The sequence below is a fragment of the Bradysia coprophila genome, unplaced genomic scaffold (assembly GCF_014529535.1).
Source record: "Bradysia coprophila strain Holo2 unplaced genomic scaffold, BU_Bcop_v1 contig_476, whole genome shotgun sequence".
Lineage (NCBI taxonomy): Eukaryota > Metazoa > Arthropoda > Insecta > Diptera > Sciaridae > Bradysia > Bradysia coprophila.
In genome coordinates, this window is record NW_023503727.1 from 4,375,618 (window position 1) to 4,400,193 (window position 24,576).

Genomic DNA, 24,576 nt, shown 5'->3' on the forward strand with positions numbered 1-24,576 from the left:
GTCAAACTGATTAATTGGATTTTTGTGTACTTTCAGTGCAGTGACGAAGTTGATGCTACGATGTCAGTGACAAGTAATTTGCAAAAAATCAACCGAATGTCACCGTCCAGCAACGAAAATGGTACGGACAAAATAAATATTTTCAATGTGGCGAGAGTGAAAAAAGTCGAGCTCAACGATTTGCCAACATTGACGAAAGTTGAAGATGACACTGGTAAGTTTTGGAGACATTGGCCGTTAATTGAAAGCAAAGAAAAAACGTTCTCTGATTTTGTTTACATTATTCTTTGTTGTTGTTCTACTGCTTCAATGCAACGAAAATTCGCGTTTTTTTTTTCGAAAAGAAAAACTTAATTTTTGTAATAGTTTCAGCGACAACAAACGAAGCTCAATTAACACCAACAACAATATCGCAACAGCAGCCTATAACACAAGACATACAACCAACCCCATCGTCGATAATTGTACACCAGCAACCAGCAGCACCGGTCTGTTCGTCTACAACATCCCAAGGGGATGGGAACGTGTTAAAAAAGGTTGCTTCTTTTACAGTTGAAAGGACTAATTCTGATAACACAGCATCTAAAATATCACGCCCTTCTTATGTACCGGAAAAATTAAATTTCAGTGCTTACGAAAAATTCGAAGGTGAGTAAAATGGGTCGACAGTTCTGTATGTACGTTACTGCATGAACACAGAGGGAGGGAGAGCGACGGACTAAAAAAAAGGGAAAAAAATGATAAAATTAATTTTATTTATTGTCAAGTATGACAAAATTGCTTTTTAGTAACGTAATTGAGTTTGGTTTGGCAATTTGATTTGATAGAGAGGTCTATCTGTACATTACATTTCGATGTGGCTTTAGATGGGTATGTGGGTGCAAATCCAAACGAAATGTGGCAAAAAAAGATGCGTATACTTTCAAAAGCGTCTAAGACGAGTCAGCAAATTGATTGTTGTGTTGTTGGTGGTCAGTAACCGATGAATTTCGGAATTTAAGTCTGTTCCTAATTTACCAGCATAAATATAGCTGTGTACATGTAGAACGTGTACGCTTACACACCACACACTGAACATATAACATGTTGTCACATCGTTTTTAGGAGAAGAGTCGTGATTTTTACAACAATCCTATGTCAAGCATTCTTTAGGTATTTTACGACATCGAGTTGAACTTGACCATGAGACATCATAATTTCGGCTTTTTTGTTAGTTTTATCCACTTATTGGATGAATTCAATTTTCAGTCGATTTAGAAGCTTTGGGCTATCTTACAAAAGTTATTACTTGCAAGTCCTTCTTCCTTCTAAAACATTTTATATTCACGCGGGCAAAAAACATCAAATTCTTCCACCAGATGGAGAAGCCAAAACGACAACTATTTTTCATATGAGCAGTGTGATTTATACCTTATTTTCTTCCCTCAGTCAGTAGAGAAAGATGAGGCGACATAACTACACGGTCAATATCGTCAGTAACGATATTATCGTTTTTTAGACGATAGTATCGTCTAAAAAACGATAGTATCGTTTTTTGGACGATAGTATCGTTTTTTGGACGATAGTATCGTTTTTTAGACGATACTATCGTCAAAAAACACGATATTATCGTTTTTTAGACGATACTATCGTCAAAAAAAACGATATTATCGTCAAAAAAAATTTCATCCAGGACGATAAAATCGTCTAAAATTATAAATTTTAAAATATTTTCAGGACGATATTATCGTTTTCTTGACGATATTATCGTTCAAAAAAACGATATTTTCGTTTTACGATTGACGATAATATCGTGTTTTTGGACGATACTATCGTTTTTTGATGATACTATCGTTTTTTTTGATGACACTATCGTCTAAAAACGATATTATCGTTCAAAAAACGATAATATCGCCCAGGACGATATTATCGTTTAGTTTTGGGTGGTAATATTGTCCAGGACTCAATTTTACTCAGAGGTGCAGCAAGAACCGAATTCTCTTCCAAAATATCGAAAAACAATTGTCAGAGGAAATCACCTACACATCAGTGTTTAAAAAAGGCGTTTAGCTCGTCCCTAAATAATTCATCTTTTTACGAAATGAATAGCAACTTTGATTGTACATAAAAAGCGTTTTAACACGCCGAGCGATCCGGCCCATTGCCCCGGAGCGAAGCGGAGGGCCGCAATGCGAGCCGGGCGCCGGAACGGTGTCGGAACTTAGGAGTTAATTTTTTTTTCTCGCATCGTCTCATAATTAGTCTGTGTAATTTTTCTATATAAAATTTAAATTTACGGAACCAAAAGAACCAATTTTTAATATATATTTGCCGTCTATAAAAAGATGTTTATCTACAAGATTTTGTGTTTCGTCTTCAACAACCATCCAGAACGATAATATCGCCCAGGACGATATTATCGTCTAGAATTTTTATTTTAAATAAATTAAAAACGATATTATCGTCCCAAAAATTATCGCCCAGGACGATAATATCGTCCAAAATAACGATAAATTTGTTCAGAAAAAGAAAATAACGATAATATCGTCCAGCGGATATTTTCATCCAGGACGATATTATCGTCAAAAAAACGATATTATCGTTTTTTAGACGATTGTATCGTTTTTTAGACGATAGTATCGTTTTTTAGACGATAGTATCGTCCAAAAAAACGATAATATCGTTCCTGACGATATTGACGGTGTGGAAATGTCCCGCCACCGTAGAGAAAATTGCATTTTGTCTCCAGTGGGGAAAAAAATAGAATTTTTCTCACTTAAACTGTCAGTTTGGTTAGGTTTTCAAAAATGGTATGTTGAATTTTTAGACCCGTACGAAGTACTGGGGTCTTATAGGTTTACGCATACGTTTGTAACACGTCGAATTGGACTCCCTGAGTAAGGGGAAACCTATTGTGGTTGTCTAGAGATGCCAAATCCGCGAAAAAAAAATGTCCGTCTGTCCGTCTGTCTGTCTGCACGATAACTTGAGTAAAACGCATCCGATTTTGAAAATTCTTTTTTTCCCCGTTTGGTAATGTCAAAAGACAGGCTAAGTTCGAAGATGAGTGATTTTGGATCGACCCCTCCTGAGCTGGGGCCCAATAAGTGCTTTACGGTTTTTCGAAGATATCTCCGGACATTTAAACGTTAAACTTGTAAGTGATACGTCAAATAAAAGGTATTTACAATACCGATCGACAAAAAAAAAAGTTTATAAAAATCGGATGACCGACTCGTGAGTTAGACCCCTTGGTGTGGAACAGGCACAGGGCGGCAAGCAGTTTTTGCTTGTAGGTCGGCCACATTTGAACATATTTCGTCTGTTTTAGCTTTATTAGATAGGTATTGACCGTACCAATCAGGGAAAAAAAAGTTTTTGAAATTATGTTCTCCGGAGCGTGAGCTAGGTCTCTTGGAGTGAGCTCTTATTTGGCTACTCGGAAGTACAGTGAACGTGGTGTATTTTGACAATATCTCGAGTAAATTTTGACCGAATTTCATGAATTTTTTTTTGTTTGAAAGGTATTAACGATTGTAAAGCGTCGGTACTATTTCCGGTCTCCTAACAAAATGGCTGCCGGCGGCCATATTGGATTTTAGTAAAATAGAAATATCTTGGGAAAAATGATACTTAGAGAGTTTCTGTTAACATGGAAATAATTTGTTATGTGTGTGGGGTTTCAGGCATTCCATATATGGACATCTACATATATCTATATTCACCTATATTGAGCTATATACAGGCATATAGAGCTATATAATAGCATATATTTATCTGTGAAATGTTTATTTATAGTGAAATATAGGTAAATATAGCGGTATAAAGCTGTTTAAATAGGAATTTATGAAATTTGTCTTCGTACGGGGCTGTCTATATTGCCTCCGGCAATTTAGATGTATATGATAACAAGGCAAAGAGTGGATAATGTAAGTGATTTTAAAGGGAGAATAGTTTTTCAGCAGAGAAGAAAATGAAGTAAAAGAAATGAAGAGTTTCACATTAAAGGCTTTTGATACGAATAGGTGTTTCGTACGGGTCGGCGTTAGCTATGTTTTTTTTTTGTGGGGAAAAAACGGTAAATCACACCTTGCACATATGAAAAACGTTGTGTTCACCTCTGGGAGAAAATAGGAAATTCCGACTCGAAACGAAATGAGGGATTCTTTTGAAAAACAGCCCACCGAAGTCGGACGTATTTTCCAGTAGACTTTTTTGTATGTGCCTAAAAAGGTATTCGACCCTAGGAGCCAAAACTGGCCAAAACACTTTCAAAAAAATTCTTCGAAGTTTGTGTGGCTGGTGAAAGGTGATCAAAAACCGAAAACATGCACTTTTCTTACAAAAGTTTCTCCAGTTACACGAGCCATACAGGGTCGTGTGGGGTGTCATTAGAAAGGTAATCACATGTACTATTGAGCCGAATAGGGACTTGTTGGGTTTAAAATTCATTGACACTGAAATATGTGCATTTGAAGTTTTCAACAGAAGACTAACACTGTTCTTACTGAAATTTGTCGATGTACACAAAACGTACATGGTCGTGTGGGGTATCATTTGGAAGGTAATTTTATGTTAATTCTATGCCAAATAGGGACTTATGTGGTTTGGATGCATCAACGATGAAATATGGGCACTTAAACATTTCAACTTCTATTTCATCGTAGATGGATCCAAACCACATACGTCCCTATTTAACCCAAAAGTACATAAAATTACCTTTCTAAAGACACCCCACACGACCATGTACGTTTTGTGGACCTCGAGAAATTTCAGTAAGAACAGTGTAAGTCTTCAGTTGAAAACTTCAACTGCACATATTTCAGTGTCAATGAATTTTAAACCCAATAAGTCCCTTTTCGGCTCAATAGTGCATGTGATTACCTTTCTAATGACACCCCACACGACCCTGTACGGCTCGTGTACCTGGAGAAATTTTTGTGAGAAAAGTGCAAGTTTTCGGTTTTTGGTCACCTTTCACCAGCCACACAAACTTCGAAGAATTTTTTTTTGAAAGTGGTTTTGGCTTCTAGGGTGGAATACCTTACTAGGCACATATAAAAAAGTCCACTGGAAAATGCGTCCGATTTCGGTAGGCTGTTTTTCAAAAGAATCCCTCAATTGCTTCACTCTGGCCACAAAAATTGCTCTTGTTGGAATTTCCCAGTTTCCCACCTCGGTAAACAAATAAGTATTTCCCACTCTTTCGTTAATACATATGTTACACGGACCAAAAAGGTGGTGAATACGACCGAGGATGTAGCACAGCGGAATCGTATTCACCACCTGGATCAAGAACACACCTTTTTGGTTCTTGTGGCATACTTTGTATTTCATGTTCACCGGTTCACATACCTGAACAAGGTGATTAAGACTAATAAGAGCTCAGTCACTATTTCCTACATAAATTTTGGAACTTGAGCGTCGATAGATGCTAATAATTTGACCACCGACTATTCGCCCACAATAAAAATGTTTCCTTTTATGTCAAGAAAACGCAAGGTTCTGTTGAGGAAATTTTCCAATCTTATTTCACCAGCTGAAAGCGATACTCTACATCCACCCACACAATACAATTGAACATTTTACGGGTATAAAAAGTGAAAACTAAGTTTCAACTAAAAGTTTCACTCTATTTCTCCATTTAAAATTGAATTCGGTCGAAGTGTATCAACAACACTTCACCTCGAGACCAAGTTTTATTGTGACAAACTACACCCACAAGTTTATTGTAATTTGAGTTTATTCGTTCCCACTATTTATTTATCCGAAATACATTTCATAATGTGTACGTAACATTGTTATCGCAACATAATAGATAACCTACTATCGGGCACACACATTGACAGTCAATGATAACAAGTTAATGAAACTTGAAAAAAATTTATTTTCCATTGAGTCATTGCAAAAACGACGGAAAGAATAACTCGCTTTGTGTTAATTAAAAAAAATAGTTTTTTTTTCTTATCAGTCAGACACTCAGAGTATAATTGACAACCGTGCCAAAGAAAAACAATTTACCAAATTAAATTTCCAAACGCGAACCGTTCAAATTCAAAATCAATTACAATGATAACAACCAAAATAATAATTCGAACAATTGAACTAGTGCCAGCAACCACAACGGTTGAAACAATTGATCAGTCCCAATTAAACTTTGATCGTTCGCAAAACTATTACAGTTTGTTGTACCGTAATCAACACTGCAATTTAATTAGCTGGGTCAGCTGGATACGAGCGAATATGCGACACTTCTTTAAACCGCCCCGATTAAAGGAAATACTCTGGTCCAACAAAGTACCCATTGAGTGGAAATGCCAAAAGTTATTTTATTCGAGACTATTGTGGTTGTTGTTTCAGTTACACGAAGTTCAACAAATATTTGTTGTTTACCAACATTGCTGTGTTGTGGCGGTTTCGTTTAATTTTAAATATTTTTTGTGCTCCATAAAATGGATAAACGATTCCCTTGTACGACATTGGGGTAAAAACCTATTCAACAAAGTGTTTGTTTTGCATGTGTGTGGTGGAAATTATTTTGCTGGCAAATACTCGTTAGCAATGACCGAATTCTCGTTGTGTGGTGCAGATGTAGAAGGTAGAAGAACTTTTGTTTTTTATTAAATAATTTCAATTGAAAATTATTTTTCGCTCGTTTGCAAACTTGGGAACGAAATTATTTTCGAAATGAGAACTGGGATTTTAAATGGAATTTTATTCACCATCTCAGGCAGAAAAGTTTAAATTTAATTTTTTTTTGCGAAATTATTAGTTTTTCTTTGTAAACACAGAGAACACAGACATTTCTTTCAATTCCGCTTAGAAAGTCTCAAGCATAGGTAGTCGGCTGTGAATGGTAAAAACAAAATTGAATGCTAAGTTTACTCTTCCAAATACATTTGGTGTTTGCTAAAAGCGGTAAACGAATGAGAAAAAGCACCGCAATAGTAATCGCAGCTTCAAGTTGAGCTAAAACAGTGAATGTGCTGAAAATATTTTCTGAGTCAAAAACGAACGGCTAAGTTAAACAGTAGCGATTTAGCCCATAAGCCAAGTCAGTCGGACCCAAGTCGCTCGGTGTGAATTAATAGTAGACTTTCTAGCATGAATTAGACCAATTTGTAGAAGGAAAAATCCATTTTCCTCCGAAGCAACACCTATTTCTCAGGCCAATTTGTAGACCGAAAATTCAATTTTAAAACACAGGCGAGAAAATAATTACTTTCTCCCCTCAGCTGAAACTTCGGAGCCCTTGTTGTGAAAAAACTCGGGAAAAAGTTGGAAATTGCGACTGTGATACCCTCAAAGTACAATTTCCAACTTTCCTTCCCTCGTTGGACAAATAACTAATGCAACACCCAATTATCAGGTTCAATCTGTAGAAGGAAAATCAATTTAAAGGAATTTAATGAGACATGAAATTGTTAGCCTAATTTGTAGAATTTGCCCTTAATGCAACACCTAATTGTCAGGCTGACTTGTAGAAGTAAATAGGCGAATGAAATGGGAAATTCCAATTTCGCTCGAGTTGGAATTTCCTGTTTCTCTCAGACATCAATATCAATTTCCCATACCATTTTAGAAAACATAAATGACAGTTCAAACGACAAAACGCAATTTTCTTTTACTACAATTGCTAAAAGTTTCTTATGGGCAGAATGAGGACCAGCTGAATATCACCAGCTGGTGTACAAACAAAAACACAAAAACAACCTACACACAGTGCATTTCTACGTTAACGTCATCTATGCGCGCACATAACACGTATGAATGAAGTGAATTTAAGAATGAGTTTTGATTGTTTATACAATAAGTGTGTGTAAGTAGATCCAGCTAATGATATTCAGCTGGTGCTCATTCTGCACATAAGAAACTTTTAACAATTGTATTGAGGGGAGAAAATAAGGTTAATCACGGCGCAAGTATGAAAAATCAATTTTCCTATGATGTAACACGTTGTTTTTGGCCAGGATACGAATAGTGTTATAAAGTCTAATTGCACTTGGGTGCAAATAGTCACTTCGTTGAGAAAACATTTTTTCCAAAAAATTTCCCACGAAATATTTTTGGGAAAATTAAGGAGAATAACTTACTAAAAATAGTCCTTGCGTATTGCTTTAGTTAAAATGGAATAACTGCAACAGTTCAAAACAATTCTAATGTTTAATCGAAAAAATATGACGGTTAAGTTAGCTCAAAAGTTTTCTCAAAATTTTAGCGATATCGTTAACCTTGAACGATTTTGCGCTACGAAATCAGTTAGCGCTATTTCGTAGCGCTAAATCAATTTTGAGAAATCTTCAGACATTTGGAATTTTGAGAAAACTTTCAGATTTTGGGATATCTTCGGTCATACGGAATTTTGAGAAATCTATAAAATCTTGGGATATCTACGGTCGTCCCATATTTTGAGAAAACTTTCAGATTTTGGGATAACTTCGGTCGTCCCGTATTCTGAGAAAACTGTCAGATTTTGGGATAACTTCGGTCGTACGGAATTCTGAGAAAACTTTCAGATTTTGAGAAATCTTCAGACATTTGGAATTTTGAGAAAACTTTCAGATTTTGGGATATCTTCGGTCATACAGAATTTTGAGAAAACATTCAGGTTTTGCGGTATGTTCCATTGCAGTCTATACACCGAAAATTTTGAGTTTGGAAAAGAAAGATCCTGTAGAATCGATTTTTTGATGTTTACGATTTAATTATGGCGAATTAGTGGATCAAGGGTGTGTCGATTTCATTGATGCATAGTACGAAGAGTTGTGTTTCATTTCATTTCAATATTTTTATTAATTCCAAACTCAAAATTTTCGGTGTATAGACTGCAATGGAACATACCGCAAAACCTGAATGTTTTCTCAAAATTCGGTACGACCGTAGATATCCCAAAATCTGACAGTTTTCTCAGAATACGGGACGACCGAAGTTATCCCAAAATCTGAAAGTTTTCTCAGAATTCCGTACGACCGAAGTTATCCCAAAATCTGAAAGTTTTCTCAGAATTCCGTACGACCGAAGTTATCCCAAAATCTGAAAGTTTTCTCAGAATTCCGTACGACCGAAGTTATCCCAAAATCTGACAGTTTTCTCAAAATTCCAAATGTCTGAAGATTTCTCAAAATCTGAAAGTTTTCTCAGAATTCCGTACGACCGAAGTTATCCCAAAATCTGAAAGTTTTCTCAGAATTCCGTACGACCGAAGTTATCCCAAAATCTGACAGTTTTCTCAGAATACGGGACGACCGAAGTTATCCCAAAATCTGAAAGTTTTCTCAAAATTCCAAATGTCTGAAGATTTCTCAAAATCTGAAAGTTTTCTCAGAATTCCGTACGACCGAAGTTATCCCAAAATCTGAAAGTTTTCTCAGAATTCCGTACGACCGAAGTTATCCCAAAATCTGACAGTTTTCTCAGAATTCCGTACGACTGAAGTTATCCCAAAATCTGAAAGTTTTCTCAGAATTCCGTACGACCGAAGTTATCCCAAAATCTGACAGTTTTCTCAAAATTCCAAATGTCTGAAGATTTCTCAAAATCTGAAAGTTTTCTCAGAATTCCGTACGACCGAAGTTATCCCAAAATCTGACAGTTTTCTCAGAATACGGGACGACCGAAGTTATCCCAAAATCTGAAAGTTTTCTCAAAATTCCAAATGTCTGAAGATTTCTCAAAATTGATTTAGCGCTACGAAATAGCGCTAACTGATTTCGTAGCGCAAAATCGTTCAAGGTTAACGATATCGCTAAAATTTTGAGAAAACTTTTGAGAAAACTTTTGAGCTAACTTAACCGTCATGAAAAAATTACTTAGATTTGCATCAGCACAACTTGTTCAGTGTTAACACATCTTGTGTGTGCAAATTGCTGTTTTTCCAAAATTAATTCATTTCGAATCGAGCTTCTGTTAATTTCAATTAAAAATTGGAAACCGATCAGTGAATATTGCCCTGTCCTGTCAACAATATACTTTTCAGTTTATTGTATCAACATTTATCGAAATGAACAATTTCTCGACCAAGTGAATTGAGAGACCAGAGAAAAAAAGGGGTTTGGAAAACAAAATTAATTAGCACAAACTTTTCAAATCAATAAACCATTGTTATGCTTATTCCATGCGAAGCAGATAAAAAAATAAAAGAAAAACCCCGAAGAAGAGTTTCAGAATACAACAACAACCACACAACACAAAAAAAAATAATTATTAATTACTGTCTACCATCGGATCCTTTTTGCAGCCGACGACCTATCCAAACAGAAACCCCTATAGTGTGTGCATGCAATAATGTATTATATACAGACTCGAACCATCCATAACCAATTTAATTTTATAATTAAAATATCTTCGCCCCTTTGCGTTTCCCTCTTACCCGTTCATGAATGCAAACATCATTAAAATATCGAAAAACCATTCTACCATCAGGTCAAATGCTATTAAATTGGATGTCTTCGTCGTCGTCACAGCTATTGTACAATGTAAGCGATCAAGATATTAGCCCACTCATACAGCAGTATTGTACGAATTTACTTGTTGCTGGTGTTATCAAGCAAATAGCCGATAAATATGCACCAATTCAAGAAACTTTTCGGGTAAGTTCAAACTATATAATATGTTCTCTATACATTGTCGCTGCTATAGATACGTGCAGCAGTTATGCTTTGTTTATGAGTATAAATACCTAGCCAAACGATTTGTATGGTAAAAACTGATGCTTCCACACTGAATTGATGGAAACTTGTAGTTTACGTGTACTATATGCTCACTAGGCCATTTGTACAGTTGCAAAGTTTTCATGAATACAACACAAAAAAAAACTTTTCCCTTTTAATGTAAAATAAATCCCCAAAAAGTTTGATAGCGCTCTCGGTCAAGCTAAATAAAACACATTATATCCAGAGAGACGGGGAGAGCACAAGAAAATTTCACCCAATTTGTGTTACATCCCAAAGAAAATGTTCAGACATTACAGATTGTGTTTTGCGATAAATATTACACGAAATGTATGGCTCCTCTTCCTCTATGTGCACATAAATGTTGAAGTTGGAAAATTGAATGGATGCATCTGAGGTCACAGTTCATAACGAGCAATTTAATATTGAATGAGACGTGTTAGAAAAGTTTGTCATTTGCATTAAATAAACATGGATGCATGGTGGCGTGTCCTGGGTTGATTGTTGTTGACGGAAATAAGAAAGTAATTTAGTTTAGCACAAACTTATACAACGCTGAGTAATCAGGTAGCGGAAAACTTAGTTTTGAATTATTGGGTGCTGTGTCCGAAACCCATTTACAAGTAACTTTGGACAATTCAAATTAAAAGTTTGCTTCTAATCATTTGACCGATTGTTCGAGACGTTGGTTGTTATAAATATTTCAATGAAGATCAATAATATTCCGAGGGGAAAATTACTTGTAAAAACAAGTAGAGGCGACATACGCGGTCAATATCGTTAAGAACTCTGTTATCGTTCAAAAACTTTTAACATCGTCCTGTGAAAGAAAGTGTCATCAATTGACGATAATATCGTTGATTGACGATAATATCGTTGATTGACGATAATATCGTTGATTGACGATAATATCGTTGATTGACGATAATATCGTTAATTGATGATAATATCGTTGATTGACGATAATATCGTTGATTGACGATAATATCGTTAATTGATGATAATATCGTTGATTGACGATAATATCGTTGATTGACGATAATATCGTTGATTGACGATAATATCGTTGATTGACGATAATATCGTTAATTGATGATAATATCGTTGATTGACGATAATATCGTTGATTGACGATAATATCGTTAATTGATGATAATATCGTTGATTGACGATAATATCGTTGATTGACGATAATATCGTTGATTGACGATAATATCGTTGATTGACGATAATATCGTTAATTGATGATAATATCGTTGATTGACGATAATATCGTTGATTGACGATAATATCGTTGATTGACGATAATATCGTTAATTGATGATAATATCGTTGATTGACGATAATATCGTTGATTGACGATAATATCGTTAATTGATGATAATATCGTTGATTGACGATAATATCGTTGATTGACGATAATATCGTTGATTGACGATAATATCGTTGATTGACGATAATATCGTTAATTGATGATAATATCGTTGATTGACGATAATATCGTTGATTGACGATAATATCGTTGATTGACGATAATATCGTTGATTGACGATAATATCGTTGATTGACGATAATATCGTTGATTGACGATAATATCGTTGATTGACGATAATATCGTTGATTGACGATAATATCGTTTGAATTGACGATAATATCGTTAATTGACGATAATATCGTTGATTGACCGATAATATCGTTGATTGACGATAATATCGTTGATTGACGATAATATCGTTGATTGACGATAATATCGTTAATTGATGATAATATCGTTGATTGACGATAATATCGTTGATTGACGATAATATCGTTAATTGATGATAATATCGTTGATTGACGATAATATCGTTGATTGACGATAATATCGTTGATTGACGATAATATCGTTAATTGATGATAATATCGTTGATTGACGATAATATCGTTGATTGACGATAATATCGTTGATTGACGATAATATCGTTGATTGACGATAATATCGTTGATTGACGATAATATCGTTGATTGACGATAATATCGTTGATTGACGATAATATCGTTGATTGACGATAATATCGTTGATTGACGATAATATCGTTGATTGACGATAATATCGTTGATTGACGATAATATCGTTGATTGACGATAATATCGTTGATTGACGATAATATCGTTTATTGACGATAATATCGTTGATTGACGATAATATCGTTGATTGACGATAATATCGTTAATTGACGATAATATCGTTAATTGACGATAATATCGTTGATTGCCGATAATATCGTTGATTGACGATAATATCGTTGATTGACGATAATATCGTTGATTGACGATAATATCGTTAATTGATGATAATATCGTTGATTGACGATAATATCGTTAATTGATGATAATATCGTTGATTGACGATAATATCGTTGATTGACGATAATATCGTTAATTGATGATAATATCGTTGATTGACGATAATATCGTTAATTGATGATAATATCGTTGATTGACGATAATATCGTTGATTGACGATAATATCGTTGATTGACGATAATATCGTTGATTGACGATAATATCGTTGATTGACGATAATATCGTTGATTGACGATAATATCGTTAATTGATGATAATATCGTTGATTGACGATAATATCGTTGATTGACGATAATATCGTTAATTGACGATAATATCGTTGATTGACGATAATATCGTTGATTGACGATAATATCGTTAATTGATGATAATATCGTTGATTGACGATAATATCGTTGATTGACGATAATATCGTTGATTGACGATAATATCGTTGATTGACGATAATATCGTTGATTGACGATAATATCGTTGATTGACGATAATATCGTTGATTGACGATAATATCGTTGATTGACGATAATATCGTTGATTGACGATAATATCGTTAATTGATGATAATATCGTTGATTGACGATAATATCGTTGATTGACGATAATATCGTTGATTGACGATAATATCGTTGATTGACGATAATATCGTTGATTGACGATAATATCGTTGATTGACGATAATATCGTTGATTGACGATAATATCGTTTTACCGCCACCACCACGCTGTACCATAACTTTCAGACTTCTTATGGAGCTGAGAATCAGGCTGAGCCAATGACTTTGACTTTACGTGTATTTGTAAAGTGACTTTTCTGGGCTCGGTACCACGACTTTCCGCAGCCATTTCCCCTGGCAAAAACCAAACTTTGATTTCTAAATAAATTTTTCCTTTCTCCTCTTCAGCCGAATTTGATGTACGAATGGACGCATGCATCAAAGTCATTCTACCTAGATACACCTCCGAAGATTCACAACTCAAAGTCTCGCAGTAATTTCATTTGTACCACGCGTGGCGACAGTTTAAACGAAAGCTTCTCATCACTTTCACAACTGAAACAGAACTCAGACACCGTTGACTTGAAAGCAATACGTAATAGGCTCAATGTTGCCACATCCAAATTTAACGATCGTCAGATGGACACAACGTCTTTAACCGTCATAACAGAAGTCTTCAAGGACCTGGAAATGATTTGCAGTGAGTTATTGGCTGTGCAGAAAAAATTGTTAAGTCGAAAGGACTTGCTGGATGAGACTGACAATGATTTATATATCAGTTGTAATGACAGCTTAGGGATGTATGTTACGTCTGTGGAAAATTTATCCGATTTTCACCGTGAAGATAATGAAGATGGTAATTCGACCGTTAAGACAATAGAAAATTTAGACAATGAAACAGCTGAAGATTATGTACAAACAACCTGTGATAAAATAGAAATTTGTAAATATTGTGGCAAGACGAATTCAAATGAAGGAGTAGAATTGGTACCTGAGACAGGTGCCGATAATCGTGTGGAAAAGGAGACACAGACTAACGCAAGTTTATGTAACGAAGAACAATTTGATGTCAATAGCAGCGAGAAACAGATAAAAAATAATTCGATTCACGAAGTTAATTTGACGTCCACTCCAAATGGCCGTCCAAGTGATGCTAGAATACCAGTTCCTCCACCAATGCCAATAACGCCTTCATCAATACCTATACCGCCACCGCTGCCACCACCGATTAACTCAATGCTACTGGATACACAAATTAACTCCAATTCAACGACAGAAGTGGGAGAAAAGTTGGCAACGAGTGGCATGACTAATACTCTTGAATTAACATCGACTCCGAATGTTCCAGTTCCTCCCCCAATGCCAATGACACCTTCATCAATGCCACCACCTCCACCTCCACCGATGAACTCAATGCCACCACCACCTCCACCGATGCCATTCCAAAAAAATCAGCCAGGTAATCAGTCTACAACTACATCATCGACTACTCTTCCTTCTACAATGGGTCTCCCTCCTCCTCCTCCTCCGCCACAAACAACTGACACCGTTGACGGTACTTCGAACGGATTAAATGGTTTGGTGGGACCTTCATCTTCTAAAACATTTGCACCCACACCATTACCGATGCCAGCAGCAGGAAATGCCTGGTTTCAAGCTAATAGTAAGTAATCTGAGGAAACCCTTGGGCTTAGAGCTTAGGTTATCATCCATGTCATTTCAACTGAAACTTTAATTCAATTTTCGTAATTTCCAGCTCTCCGAAAAAACGCACTGAAGCCACCGAAACCCATGAAGCCGTTATATTGGACTAGAATCGTTGCTCCATCTGCTGTAGCTCCACAACCCAATGTTCCAGTGAATGCAGATGAGGCCCAACTTTGGAAAGAAATTGATGAGACAGCGCTGGATAATTTGGACGAATTTACGGAGATGTTTTCGCGTCCCATTATCGAACCGAAAAAGCCGAAAGAAGAAACCCAAAAATTGGTCAAATCAAAAACCATCAAAGTGCTCGACTCAAAACGGTCGCAAAGTGTGGGCATATTTTCTCGAAGTTTGCACGTGAATTTTGCCGAAATCGAACACGCCATCTACCATTGTGACACGTCTGTCGTCAGTTTGGAGGCCTTACAAACTCTTATGGAAATCAAGGCAACACCCGAAGAGTTGGAAATGATCCAAGCGGTGGCATCTCAAGACTCCGGAGCTCCTCTTGATGCGCCCGAAGAGTTTCTGCTGAAAATTTCGAATTTCTCGTGTTCTTCGGAGAGAATTTCGTGCATTGTGTTCCAGTCGGATTTCGAAGAAGGGAGCTTGTCGGTGACGAAAAAACTGAATACGGTTATCAGTCTGTGCGAAGTGCTGATGGAGAATGAAGATCTGAAAACGTTATTTTCGATCATCCTGACATTGGGCAATTACATGAACGGTGGTAATCGTCAACGAGGACAAGCCGATGGATTCGGATTGGAAATTTTGGGTAAACTTAAGGACGTGAAATCGAACGATCCGAAAGTGACGTTGCTGCACTTCATCGTCAAAACGTACATAAGTCGATGTCGAAAGGCGGGTACTCCATTGAATGACATTGTTCTGCCCATTCCGGATCCGGGTGATGTGGTGAAGGCAGTGGTTATCGATTTCAAAGAAGTGGAAGAGCAAGTCAGTAGTTTAGAGAGGAAGTTGAATGGTAAGAACACTTTGCTTTGCTTCCACACTTCCTTCTGATTCGTAACCTTCATACCATTGCTAGAGTGCCGCAAAATCACCGACATGGTAATTTCAAAGTCAACCGAGAATACGTTGCAGCCATTCAAGGATCAAATGGAGGCGTTCCTCGATAGAGCCTTAAAGAGAATTGAAAAGCTGTCGAAGAAACTGGTCGACGGCAAGGACATATTTCTGAAGACGTTGAAGTTCTACAAATTCATGCCAAAATCGGGACCATTGAGTGAAGTGACGCCCGGCCAATTTTTTGAATATTGGGCTCCATTCACTAACGATTTTCGAGACATTTGGAAGAAAGAGATGACAATTTTGAACAATGAAATGTAGGACGGTCAAACTTCGGCTGTGAATTTCCATCGTTAATTCGATTCGTTTCTAATTTTTTTTTCCAGTATGCAGAAGGCCAGAGCGCTGTACAATAAAAATTTAGTTAGAGCTGCCGAGCGGAAAGTTACGCCAACCAAACCGGGAAGCCTGAAAGAACGAATGCTAAGACTTCGGAAAAAACAAAGTGAAAAATTGTCGAAAAATTGAAGAAGAAAAAGAAGATTTGTGTTCCTTTCTAGTTTGCACAGCAAACCGATCGCTAAATTATAAACTTATTATCTGAACGTCTTGCTTGGTCATTCGTCTTTGAAATAAACAGCAACAGTTTTGGCGACCAAATTATGAGCGGGAATAGTAAGAAACTGCTGATAAGGTAAGTCAAAATCACGAGATTATTTCATGGAATGCTTCAACTCTCTTAGTCTTAGCGTTTGTCGCTAAGCAAAATTAGCTAAATGTTTGAGCTCATTACAATTTCGATCACATTCGACATGCTCAAGAAACGAGAGGTAAACCACTACGTGATTAACATGATTAACATGATTAATCGGTGATTAACCGATTGGTCGATTGATATGGAAAATGATAGCATAATGTGCCGTTCTGAAATAACTCATAAGGACAAGCATACGACTAAGTCCTTAAAAATTTAACTCTCATAACGTTTTCTGCGCCCTATACAACAACCGATATTTAAAGCAAACAACAAGTCGATTGCATTTGTATATCGGCGAAGTATCTCATAATCCAAATCGAACGTTTGACATCATCTAGGTATCAAGTCGTAAGTAGTTTCTTGAAATTCTTGAAAATATATGTAGATCCTTCATCTGAGCTCCGTACCATTTAGACGGTCTAAATCAGATCCCCTCCAGAGTGAATCCTCATAAATTGGATATTTCCATATCTGCGTTGAGTAGCAACACGAATTATTCAATTCAATTCAGCTTAATTAATTCAGGACGAAAAGGAAGGACCTTGTACAAATATCCTTACGAATTATTATCACTCATCAATAGTTATATTTCATTGAGAGACTTAACAATGCTTGGGTCTAATTTCAAATTATTATTCCCGTATGTCGGTGCTAATATGGTTCGTTGGTAACAATTTGATGTTAATGAATTCTTGTTGATTCCCTTTTTCGGCGGTAAGTTGACCATTGTTTTGCAGATTGTACCATAAGGCTAGGGCTCCAACTCCTTTTTCAGAATGTACTGGCGCAATGGATTTCGTAAATGCCTGCTCTTTGAAATTCCTCCCGTTAATATATCGAAAGCTAGCAATTAGCCCTAAGACAAGCCGCCCTTTTATATTAAACACACACCAATCGCCTACGCTCACATTGTCGGTCGTTTGTGATCATGAATGGGTCATCATTAATACTGATTACGTTGCGGACTGAAACACGTAAAATACTTCTAATTTACTTGAAGTATTGAACATAAATCTTTGCGGTCTCACCATCCCAGACTTTTCTGCAATGTTTTGCTCTAACTCTTGATAGACTATCACTGCTCAATGTACCTTTGCTGTCGTTAAAGTACCACGCCTCTGACGATTTTAGAACCTCTTTCGGCTTTCCTTCTTTTGTTTCAACAACTACAAGTCTATCGTTCTCGTTAACGTGACAATCATCATCGTCTTTGCGACTGTAATCTTTCAACCCTACATCGCCGGCAGTGCCTGGAAGTAGGTTTCGGTCTTTTAACCTATCCTCAAAATCATCGTCATCGGCGATACTCTCAACGTCTCGAATAAGTTCGTCGTCGGATATTTCATTGTCATTACAGTCAGCCTCATATTCATCCTCGTCGTCGCTGATGCTTTCATACTTGAAATCTTTTTCGAACAATGTTGGGCTTATTTGACCCAACTTCTTATTCCATTCCTAAACATATCTCTCGTTAAATCAAGTTTTGCTTTTTCGATGAGCTGTACTATTTTCAGTTTCGAGAGTTCTTCCGCCGGTCGAAGCTGTTGATCTGCTTTTTTCTCGAATCTGGGAAAAATTATATCTGTGGAGTAATCGTTGATGATGTCGGATTGTAGCTGTATTTTGTTGATCCTGTTGACGAATTCTAACATGGTGAAATTGACAACATTGTAGAAGATGGTCTTGATTGTCGAAATAACGCCTCACATGGTTGACTTCCTTGTTGCTCAGGAAAAAATTTATATGCTGGATCATCAGTCATCTTTATAAATTGTTTGACTAGTGAGTTAAGTTCCAGGCATAAATAACAATTAGTGCTGACAAAGCACTCCTTCAGCGTATATACTTTCGAATTTTTGATCCATGATCGCCAAATTCGAAAAAAGAAAAGACCATACCAGTGCTTGTAGACTCGATATGCAGAACTCACCGACGTATCAAGATAGGAGTAAAGACAATAGTTCAGCGCTTTAAGGAACATTGCGGTTCCCTCACTCCCGGGTACCGAGGGATCTTAGATGAGAAATCACCCTCTCAGAACAAATTTTCTCAACTGATTGAAAGTTCTGACGATCCTTGGGATCAATATCGGATATGGTCAATAAGAGTTCATTTTTCGTAATTTTTCCTATTTCTAGCTTTGCCTCCGATATTCTGTGCAATTTTTTTGAATTTTCGTAATGCAAAAACTTCATTATTATCCACCAGTGATTAACACGATTAACATGATTAAAGTGATTAACCGTGATTAACATGATTAAACAGTGATTAATCAGAGTGGTTTACCCCTCGTCAAGAAAGGAATCTGCACCTGCCTTTATTGTCTGATCAAGGACAGCTTATTAAAACTTCTCAACGGATCGGGATTTTACTCTCAAGCATTTGCCGACGATTTATCGATCATCATCGTAGGTCTCTTTACTTCGACACTTTGTGATCTAATGCAGTCTGCACTTACGCTGGTGGAAAACTGGTGTTTCTCTCAAGAACAGACGGCTAACCCTTCGAAGACAAAATTAATTCTTTTTACCAAGAAACAAAAAATTTTTGGCCTTTAGATCTCCTATTTTCTTCGGAAAACGTATCCCCCTATCGAACTCGGTGAAGTATTTAGGTCTGCCACTGGACTCTAAGTTAACTTTCTCCCTATTTCTGGACACTGCCATCAAAAAGGTAGTGGGAACGATCTGGCACTGTAATAGAGTCTTTGGGCTATCTCACGGTCTTACTCCGAAAATCAGACTTTGGATCTACACTGCAATCGTTAGGCCTAGGCTTTGCTACGCTGCCATAGTCTGGTGGCAGCGCTGTAAACTTATCACTGTTCAAAATCAGTTGAGCAAACTACAGCGTTTGGCTTTGGTAGGTGTTACCGGGGCAATGCGGTCAACCCCCACGGCAGCTCTGGAAGCGCTTCTTAACATTCCTCCCCTGCACATTCATATAGAATCCGTCGCCAGGTCTAATTCCTTATTGAAGTCAGATTTCGGTCACGCAAGGATCTGGAAAATCATGCTAGAAGAATCACCTGAACTAGAAACGCCCTGTGACCTAATCCCTCCTGCGTTCAGATTCGAAAAATCTTACAAGATTAATTTTCCAGCTAGAAGTGAGTGGACCCCAGGTACTGTTAACTCATCGGGTTCAGTAATTGAATGGTATACAGATGGCTCGCGTAAAGGTGACGGATCAGGATCTGGTTACTGTTGTCCCCAATTTGATTGGGTGAAATCGGTACCATTAGGTCGCTGGATTACAGTTTTCCAAACTGAACTAACGGGCATTTTGAGTTGCTGCACAGAGATATTCGATAAAAATATTCGTGGAAGCACCATTCTGATCTGTACTGACAGCCAATCGGCTCTTAAAGCTCTTGATAGCTATAAGTACTCTTCTTCCCTAACCCTTCAGTGCAGGGACGTCTTAGAACTATTAGCTAGACAATGTCCAGTCATACTTACTTGGATACCGGGCCACAGCGGGCATCCCGGAAATGAACTGGCAGATCAACTGGCCAGGGAAGCTTCTGATACGCCTCTATCCGGTCCTGAACCGGCTATTGGAGTTTATTGTCTTGCTCGCCGCTTTTAAATTCGAATTCGATTCCTGATCCTTACAGCAAGTGAACAATCCAAAAGAAAAAGTCAATTTTTCCATAAAAATTGTAAGATTTTATTACAACGATTTCAATTCAGATTCCCATTACACAAACACCACTAAATCACACATTTCTACTCATCCAATTGCTCGTTGAGTTGAGCAAGCAACGCTGCACGTTGACTTTCCAATTCAATTTCACTCAATGTGTGATCATCACCGCCATTTTTCGGCGAAGTAACATTTCCTAAACATCAAAGAGACAAAACAAACAACAACAAAAATGGAAAACAATTTTTCACCAAAAAGGCAATCACCAACTAACGTTCAATGTTCGGCGAAATCGATCGGTTAACGGGACTGCCCGGACTCGGTGTACGACGACGATCCTTGTCTTTGCGCTTTTTGTCTTTTTTCTTCTTTTTGACCGGCGTCTCTTGTGACAGTGGTGATTCGGGTGGAATGGATACGGGTCGTTCAGTGGGCGATTCGTATGATGGCTGAAATGGGGAAATCGTTATTCGGTTTCGTGTTTACCGTGCCATTTGGGATGTATTTACCGAACGGGACGCTTTGCGATGCTTTCTCTTCTTCTTCTTTCGCTTGTCGCTGCCATCGTTACTCTCAACGCTTGTTGACGGCTACATAATACAAAATTACTAAAATTATAGACGATTCGGAAAGGGAATTTCTAAGCTATGGACGGGATAAATGACTTAGGCTCAGAACAGTCCAGGAACCAGACCCGGATTTACTTGACTCTAAACTTGAATATAAAGATCAGGTCAGTCCTCACATGACAGGTTTCAGAAATTCAGGTTCAGGTCAGGTCTCGTCAAAATTAGAAAACCTGACCTGAAGCTCTGCTCTATCCGAGTGATATTTTGACCTTGGTCGACCGATTCCGAGCCTTGTGACATTCTTGAGCTCTGGATGACGAGGTTTGTCTTGTGTGATTTTTATGAATATTTGGAACAGTGTGCACGGTATGCAGTTAGGACGATCGTTACAGAAAAGCCAGGGCAAAGTCTAAATGCCTCAGCTAAATTGTCTGGCCAAACATAATTCTGAGAGAATTTTCGGTTTTTATTCAAAGACATCAAATGGCATCAACAACTTCGCACGAATTATATTGCAGCGAGAGACTTGTCTGCAGATTCACACAATGCATCACTTATCACTTACAGATCTTGATTTCGACTGTCGCTTCGACTTTCTGGACTTTTCGTACTCCACTTCGGACAATTCGGTTTCCTAGCAATAGAATCGAATTAGCTACGGTCACGCCACCGTCGACATACGACTTACCGATCTGGAGCTGGATTTGGATCGCTTCTTATGCTTTTTGCTCTTCTTTGATTTTCTCGATCTCGAATGGTGATGACTGCACGACTCTTCACTTTCCTTGACGAAATCCTCCCAGACTTTGTCCAGTTGACCTTCTTTCTCGTATGCGATGGCATCGTCCGTGTCCTCTATCAGCTTCTTGGCAGTTTCCCATGTATCGCCCGCGGTCAATCCAGCGTCTAGCCAAATTTGCTTCAGCTCGTTTTCGATCTTTCTGATGCGTTTGTTTTCCTCTTTCATTCGTTCTTTTTCGATGGTCTCGGCTTTCTCCAACAGTGAATTGTATGTTAGCTTAACATTACCGGCATCCAGCACGGCCGATCGTTTGTCTTCACAAACAATTGTGGCAAAATCTTCGAACGATGTTCCGGGTACGACCACAAATTCCTTTTCCCGCAGAATTTCCTTGATGATTTTCTTCTCGTCGTGGAAGCGCGCCTTCAGATTTTCCACGTAAAACTTGAACAGATCTAACGGCGTTGAGCCAGGCTGTCCAAGCATAGCGGAAAATCGTAGATCGGCTGATATGATCGGATACAGTTCGACCCACAGTGACATTGACGTCAATTTACCCTCTTCGTGGAGTGAGTCCAACAACGCGAGGAAAGCGTCCCGATTTTTCCTCTGTTCCCTTTTATTCCGTTTCTTTTCGCGTTCCTTTTCTTCGTCCTCTTCACGTTCCAATGTACGAATGTGCTCTTCGAACACAATCAACGCGTCCTCCTTGTCCATACCGAGGAGATTTACGTCATTTTTGAACTGATTGTTTTCCAGCAACATGACCTGCGCTTCTGACCACGTTGTTTGATACTTGATGGATGTCATCGACTCGAGCAATTCGCCCAGCACTCGCATGTTTCGCTTCTTCAGCAGACGATGCTCCTCCTTTTCCCGTTTCGCCAAATTGAAAATGCAATCCTCGTAGATGTCACGTCGATCCGATTCGGGCACACTCGACCAAAATTTCTGTGAGCTAAACATTTCGTCGCACCGATAGTATTTCGTGGCCGATGTGATTTTGTCGCAGGACATCAGAAACTTTTCCAAATCTTCCTTGGCCTTTTTGGCGCGTAGTCGTTGCTCTTCGCGTTCTTCTTTCAGCTTTTGCGTCTTGTATGCGTTGAAGACTTGCTTCTTTTCGTTGAGACCTTTGAACGATGAATAGAGCGGATCTTTCGCTATAAGCTTCACACAGCTGTCCCAATTCGAATTGGACGGCACATTTTTCACGCGAAGCAACTCCTTGAACGCTTCGATTGCTTCCTTTTTGTCTTTGTAAACAATTTTTACGGGCTCGGGACTGGGAATCGTTGCCGATGGTTCTTTGGCATCATCTGGAAACGTATTGGAGGTAAGTTCGGATGAGAAAGACCGTAATGACGCATCTCACCTTTGACCGGATCAGGAATTTCAATCGATGCCAAAGTGGCTGCCATTGCTTGATCCAATGCTGACGACGAATTCTCATTCGACCCGGGTGTGTTTGCAGCAGGTGATCCTGCCGCATTTTCCGGTGTTGCAACTGTCAAATGTTGATTTTAAACTTCGAATGAGAGAATCAAGGGGGGAATATAATTACCATGACTGGGAACTGCTGAGGCCATACTGGCCAGTCCAGGTAAAATGGGCAATGTGGCACCAATTGGTGGAAATACACCAGACATTGACGATGAGGTCATTGCAGCCATAGCTTTTGCCGCTGTTGCCGCTCTGGAAAGAAGAAAATTAATTTCGACCCTCACCCAACGACGCGAGCAACCTACTCTTCAGCCGCAATTTTATTTTTAATGTCGATCAATTCCTGTGGAATATCCCAACGCGACTCTTTCGTTGTTATATGACTGTAATACACTTTGCCCGTGTCGGACCGATATTCTTTCCACGGACACGTCGATAAAAGTTTCTAAAAATCGTACAATTTCATTACTCACAAAACCATTCGGAAACAACGAACACTGATCTCACCTCAGCCACGGTTTTCAACTCATCCGGTTTGTCCCAGGAACTTTGCTTCGTAATATTGTTGTAGTAGTAGTTTCGGCCATCCGGTGATTTGTGCTCAGTCCATTCGGTTGTCGGCACAGATCCATACGGCATCATTCCATCGACACCCGGGAAACCGGGAGGAGGCATACTAAATTGTACCATTCCAGGATACATTGGGGGTGGAATCGAAGCCATTCCTGGTGGAACACCAACTGGTGGATGATTCATAAGGCTGTGATTAGGATCGAGTTTAAATTATCGGCAACAAGCTACTAGTCGGTCGATCACTTCCAGACATAGCATAACCTCACGACCGAAAACCTTCTTTTTTGAAATATATTTAACCGGACTGAGCGGTTAAATCTACTTACGTTCACTATTTGTTAGATGCTTTGTCAGAGAATCGAGTCTCCTGCCTCACATAAAATTAGAAATTCCGGTTCGTCCAATCAAACAAAAATACAGAGCGTTTTTCGTGTGTCTGCTCTGTGTGTGCCCAAATCAATGACATTTCGAATCTTTCGAATACAAACTTCATGAACGTCATTAAAAACGATAACATTTTCGACATGGGAGCCGACACATGAACGTTTAATTTGAAGTGAAAGAGCGCGAAAAAATGTTTGATGTTGCTTTGCTCGTGTACGTATGTACAGTGAATGGCAATA

The 24,576-nt window shown here is 38.1% G+C and overlaps 2 protein-coding genes across 7 annotated transcripts in view; one reads left to right on the forward strand and one right to left on the reverse strand.

The window, feature by feature from the left end:
- LOC119082781 (protein cappuccino) overlaps positions 1 to 16,826 on the forward strand; it is a 58,063-nt gene extending 41,237 nt beyond the window's left edge. For 2 of the 4 annotated variants that reach the window (XM_037192373.1, XM_037192374.1), the window contains exons 4-10: positions 37 to 214; positions 367 to 648; positions 10,402 to 10,568; positions 13,894 to 15,148; positions 15,242 to 16,177; positions 16,241 to 16,538; positions 16,608 to 16,826. In XM_037192373.1, the coding sequence (XP_037048268.1) occupies positions 37 to 214; positions 367 to 648; positions 10,402 to 10,568; positions 13,894 to 15,148; positions 15,242 to 16,177; positions 16,241 to 16,538; positions 16,608 to 16,749 (3,258 nt within the window). In that variant the 3' untranslated portion in view covers positions 16,750 to 16,826. The remainder of the gene's footprint in view (positions 1 to 36; positions 215 to 366; positions 649 to 10,401; positions 10,569 to 13,893; positions 15,149 to 15,241; positions 16,178 to 16,240; positions 16,539 to 16,607) is intronic. The other 2 variants (XM_037192376.1, XM_037192377.1) reach the window with 2 other exon arrangements.
- Positions 16,827 to 20,626: 3,800 nt separating this feature from the next.
- Positions 20,627 to 24,535, reverse strand: LOC119082574 (pre-mRNA-processing factor 40 homolog A). 3 transcript variants are annotated; one of them, XM_037192098.1, is made up of 10 exons: positions 24,280 to 24,535; positions 23,888 to 24,140; positions 23,686 to 23,825; positions 23,502 to 23,632; positions 23,313 to 23,444; positions 21,884 to 23,256; positions 21,761 to 21,829; positions 21,136 to 21,216; positions 20,901 to 21,075; positions 20,627 to 20,822 (listed from the first exon to the last, which is right to left on the reverse strand). In XM_037192098.1, the coding sequence occupies exons 2-10, from the start codon at positions 24,134 to 24,136 to the stop codon at positions 20,710 to 20,712; spliced, it is 2,463 nt and encodes an 820-aa protein (XP_037047993.1). In that variant the 5' UTR covers positions 24,137 to 24,140; positions 24,280 to 24,535; the 3' UTR covers positions 20,627 to 20,709. The 3 variants fall into 3 exon arrangements, with proteins under 3 accessions (XP_037047993.1, XP_037047994.1, XP_037047995.1); XM_037192099.1 differs by having other exon boundaries at positions 21,884 to 23,250; positions 24,280 to 24,434; XM_037192100.1 differs by having other exon boundaries at positions 23,888 to 24,120; positions 24,280 to 24,407.
- Between the last annotated feature and the right edge of the window lie 41 nt (positions 24,536 to 24,576).

What these genes read in the sequence shown, in the direction of transcription:
- LOC119082574 (XM_037192098.1), bottom strand. Translation starts at nt 24,136, where the DNA reads ATGAATCATCCACCAGTTGGTGTTCCACCAGGAATGGCTTCGATTCCA. An exon ending in AGTTGAAAACCGTGGCTGAG is followed by an intron (nt 23,826 to 23,887) that starts GTGAGATCAGTG and finishes TACGATTTTTAG; the next exon opens with AAACTTTTATCGACGTGTCC. An exon ending in GACAGTCGAAATCAAGATCT is followed by an intron (nt 21,217 to 21,760) that starts GTAAGTGATAAG and finishes TGTATTATGTAG; the next exon opens with CCGTCAACAAGCGTTGAGAG.